Raw genomic sequence first — 4,315 nt, forward strand, 5'->3', positions numbered from 1 at the left:
CACAGTCAGTACTCAGGAAACAGGAATCAGCATGCAGGGACTTTTTTGTGTACATCACATGCCCAGTGGAAAGATCCAACTCCACAAGGCTGTTCAATGATGCTTATGTTTACTTCTTTGCAACACCTGTGTTACTGCAACCCAATATTCTCTGCTCTCCACATAACCCTCCAATAGACATATCCTCCAAACTACTCCTAACTCTTCCTTCCCACCCGCAATGTTTCCCTGAAGGAGTGAGATGGCCCTGAACAGGTACTGTTCCCAACACAGTCGTCATGCCAGGGTCTTCAATACCCACTTCACCTTCAGCAGCAGGATGGCCTGCTCTTCACCATTTTCATGTCCAGACTGCGCTCTAGGAAGAAGGGCGTGAGACAACAGTCACACCCACTCAGCGTTCCCTTACAAGTCATTTGTGTTGTATGCAAAATGTGCATAAAAGCAAGTGTGTTTGTCCATGTAAATACTGGCTACTATAACCAACCCCCTAAGTTGCAGTAAATGCAATAAAGCACCTATCTCACGCCTACAAAACTGGTCTGGTTGTTTCTAATTTTGTGGTTCCCTTGGGTGACATTGGTCAAAGCTCGAGATCCACTTTTCTTACAAGCCGTGGCTGTGCCCAGTCCTACAGCCTTGGTCCTCCATGACACTTTCTGCACTAGGGGAGTCTGCAGGTAAAGTGAGAAGACAGGGAGGGTTGCTCAGCTTGTTTGGAGTCAGTCCAGAAGCGGTACTCGTCACTTTAACCCACAGTTAATGGCTTCCAGCTAGAAACAGGGAAGGTGGGGCAAGAAACATATAAAATGAAATGTTTTGAAAAGCACGGCACATAGCCTCCGCCACCCCAGCCTGACGAGTGGTGTGTTTCACAGGGCAACATGAAGGTATTTTAACAGGGTCCTTGGTGAGTGCCAAGACAAGTTTCCTTTCTTTGCCTTTGGTAATGGCTGGGGTTGGAAGCCTTCGGGAATGATTTCTGTATGTAAATGAGCTTCGGTCTTTTCTGATGGGACTTTTTTGAGGCACTAGCCAGTTATCAGAGGTCCAGGGGAGTCCAAGAGGTCACTCTGATTTACCAGAACATTTAGAAGGCTCTGCACTAAGCACTCTGATGACTGTGTGCCCCTATGCCTTCTTCCCCTACCAGCTTCTCACGGCTCGGTACCCCAAGGAGAAAGAGGAAGAGAAGAACATAGAAGTCAAGGCCGTGAGAATCTACTCTTTGTTTGGAATGATGGTCTTTCTTTATCACTTATTGTTTGGAAGATGAGGAGGCACAGGCAATCTCAAGTCTAAGAAAAGAAACAGAACATGCCACCTGTGATTGTGAGAATCCATGTGGCAAGAGATCAGTTTCCCAGAGACATTCTGCCAGTGGGGAGGAGGAAGTAGAGTCAAAACAGGGGTGGGAAGAGCACAAGGGACTATAGTGATGGTGCATGGGGGAATTGGTGGTGGGAATTTCACAGGAACTACACCTGAGATGAGAAAGCATACATTGTATACAAATGAAGAATGCGGCCCTCCCTGGTGATGCAATGGGTTGAAGCGCCACACTACAAAGCTAGCCGCAGCCACTTCAGCACCAGTTCCATCGCTGGCCAGGGGTGTGACCCACATGGCACAGCAGACTTCTCCTGTCTCTCCTCAGCAGTCTATTTCAGTAGATTCACCTGTTCTCCCCCCCACTCTGACTCTGGTGAATCTTCTCCCCGCTCCCACACCTCTGGTCTGTACCACATTTCTGATGCATAATAAATAAATCTTTTTTAAAAATTAAGAATGATATATAAAACGATATATAAAATGTCAATATATCAAAAAACAGAGAGAGAATGGTGTCCCTTGGTGGCCTTCCCTTTCACGTCTCCAGAAACATCACAAATGGAAACACATATCCAGACCAAATGGTCCAGGATGCTCACTCATGCAGAAGTTGGGGATATGCAGGCCACTTGTCACTGTGCTTTAGGGCCCCATCTCATGTTGACTCACTTCGATGGTCATGGTTTCTGGCCCAAGGCCAGCTATTTTAGAAGATAAGTTTCCAGAACTGTGTATGTGGTAGGCCCTCAGCCTCCAGGCCTTCAAACGCCCCTAAGCCTTTCTTTGTCCTCTTCTCCCATCTCTACACTCTTTCTTTTTAAGCCACATATTTCAAATTTTAAACCAAAGCTCTCTCTTTACCTTTACTGTGTTGACTGGTCATCCCCATGGTAACCCTCCACACTCCCCATGCCCTGACCAAATTCCTCTGAGGAATGGCTCACAGGCAGAAGCTTGTCCCTGTCTTCCTCTTTCATCAAAGTGGGGATGAGTTCAACCTCCCATCACCGTGGCAGTGAGTCCTCCTTTATTTGTTTCTTTGTAGCTAGGCAGCATTGAGCTTTAGGGAGGACAAGGAAGTCCTTAGGACAGAAAATTTCCTGGGGGCAGGAAATAGCCTTTACCAAAGATAAAATAGGACAGGGGTTGGAGGGTGCTCTTAGAATCCCAAGCAGCAATATCTTGTGATTGCAAGATCACAAACTATCTTTTAAAAATAGAAAAAGAAGTAAACTGCTGTGTACTCCCTAGATCAAAACCCACCAACACTCAAAATCACAAACTGCTTTGGTCCATGACATACCTTAAAATAAAACTAACCTTTAGCTTCCAGAAGACCAGTTTGAATGGATGTTATCTCACAAGCCTGGATTTGTTTCAAGGGAAACAAACATATTGCATACATTTGACCTATGGATACATTATCAAGATATTTGTAACCAAAAAATAGTTTAAAGATATATTGATTTAAACATATCTTGTTAGAGTTAGTGACAAGTATTTTGTTGAGCATAAGGGAGAATATTACCTTGTTCAACTCTTGTATTCCTCAAGTAAGTTTTAAAAGAATCGTTTTATAAGCTAATTCCATTTTCCCTCTCTCTATATAAAGGGAATAACACTCCGTTTCCAATACATGTGTATGTTTTGCTTTGTTTTCTGATATGAAATCTATCACATGCACTTTATTAATATATGGCCATGTAATTAACCTGTCTAGAGGAACCACACCTCTTGAAAGATAAAGCCATGCCTAATGTCACTCATCAGGTATAATAAGGCTAAGTAGTTCAGCTCTACAATAATCAGAGGAACATTCTAAACCTTGAGAGTGGAGAACTCACAGATGTGAACAGATCTGAAAATTCATCAACGTTTAATATATGTCCTTAAAAAAGGAAAAGGAGATTAAAATAATCCAAGGGAGTGACACAGATGAATGAACTTCAGAGGAATATCAAAATAGTTCTCAAATTGTGGAGAAAGGGTGGAAGGGAGAACAGAGAACCAGGTGACAGCTCAGCTGGAATGTTGCTATAATCTAAGGTTTAGAGATACATAACTAAGTCCTTAGCAAACAAACACAACTAAGTCCTGAGCAAACAAACACTGCTTATCGCAGACTTTGTAATTTGGTTTTATGATTTTTTTTTTTTACTTCTCTCCATTTATTCTCCTGAATTCTCACTTGATTTTAAACAAAATACTGTTGCTTATTGTTATTCGTGGTACTTATGTTCTTTAAAGCTGCCAAGACTACTGACTTAGCAGGTAATAAAACCATTCCTCCTGAGGGAAATCCAAGGTTAGGTTCCTCCGAGCCCTATCACATGTCCATCAACTGATCCACATATAACCTTGTTTTGTAAGTGTCTGTCTAAAAGTCTCTCATTTAAAACATATTAATTCATTTATATTGAACTCATTCCAACAGCAGTATAATTTATGTCTGAATGTTAATCTAATATCTATATTTTCTCTAAGGCATAGCTCATCCTTCTAATATTTAGGAACACTAATCAGCTCTTCACCACTGCACTGAGTGGCCATTTTAAACATGAAATCACCAACAAAAAGCATAAGCATGAGAAAGTTCTGGCATCAAATAAGCCTCACAAAAGAGCACTCATTTACAGCATGAATCAGGAAATAAGAAAGCAAAGGGTTGCCTTCCATCTCAGCAAGGAATGTGGCTGTTGGCAGAAAATTCAGATTTTCTGCAACTCTACATATTCGTGAATGAAACTGAAATCTCTCTGTGTATTGATTAAAAGATTACAAATAAATTTTAGCAGGTAGGTAAATGCACAAATACAGAATCTGTGCATAAAGAAGATCCATTGTATTGTGAGTCTCCGCTTTGCTTAGCTGTGGTGAGTAGAACTAAGCTATTGCCTGTTCTAAAAGTTACCAAACGTATTTCCATACTAGAATCTTCTGTGGAGTTTTCAAAACCACACTCCAAGCCAAATAAGAATCTCTC

General features: G+C 41.8%; 1 protein-coding gene across 1 annotated transcript in view; it reads right to left on the bottom strand.

Moving 5' to 3' along the window:
- Positions 1 to 276: 276 nt before the first annotated feature.
- The window catches only part of ASB13 (ankyrin repeat and SOCS box containing 13), an 84,107-nt gene continuing 80,068 nt past the window's right edge, over positions 277 to 4,315 (bottom strand). The window contains exon 6 of the mRNA XM_012731259.1: positions 277 to 358. Within this exon, the coding sequence (XP_012586713.1) occupies positions 277 to 358 (82 nt within the window). The remainder of the gene's footprint in view (positions 359 to 4,315) is intronic.

The sequence above is a fragment of the Condylura cristata genome, unplaced genomic scaffold, assembly GCF_000260355.1.
Source record: "Condylura cristata isolate star-nosed mole 26May11 unplaced genomic scaffold, ConCri1.0 scaffold00030, whole genome shotgun sequence".
In the NCBI taxonomy this organism is placed as follows: Eukaryota; Metazoa; Chordata; class Mammalia; order Eulipotyphla; family Talpidae; genus Condylura; species Condylura cristata.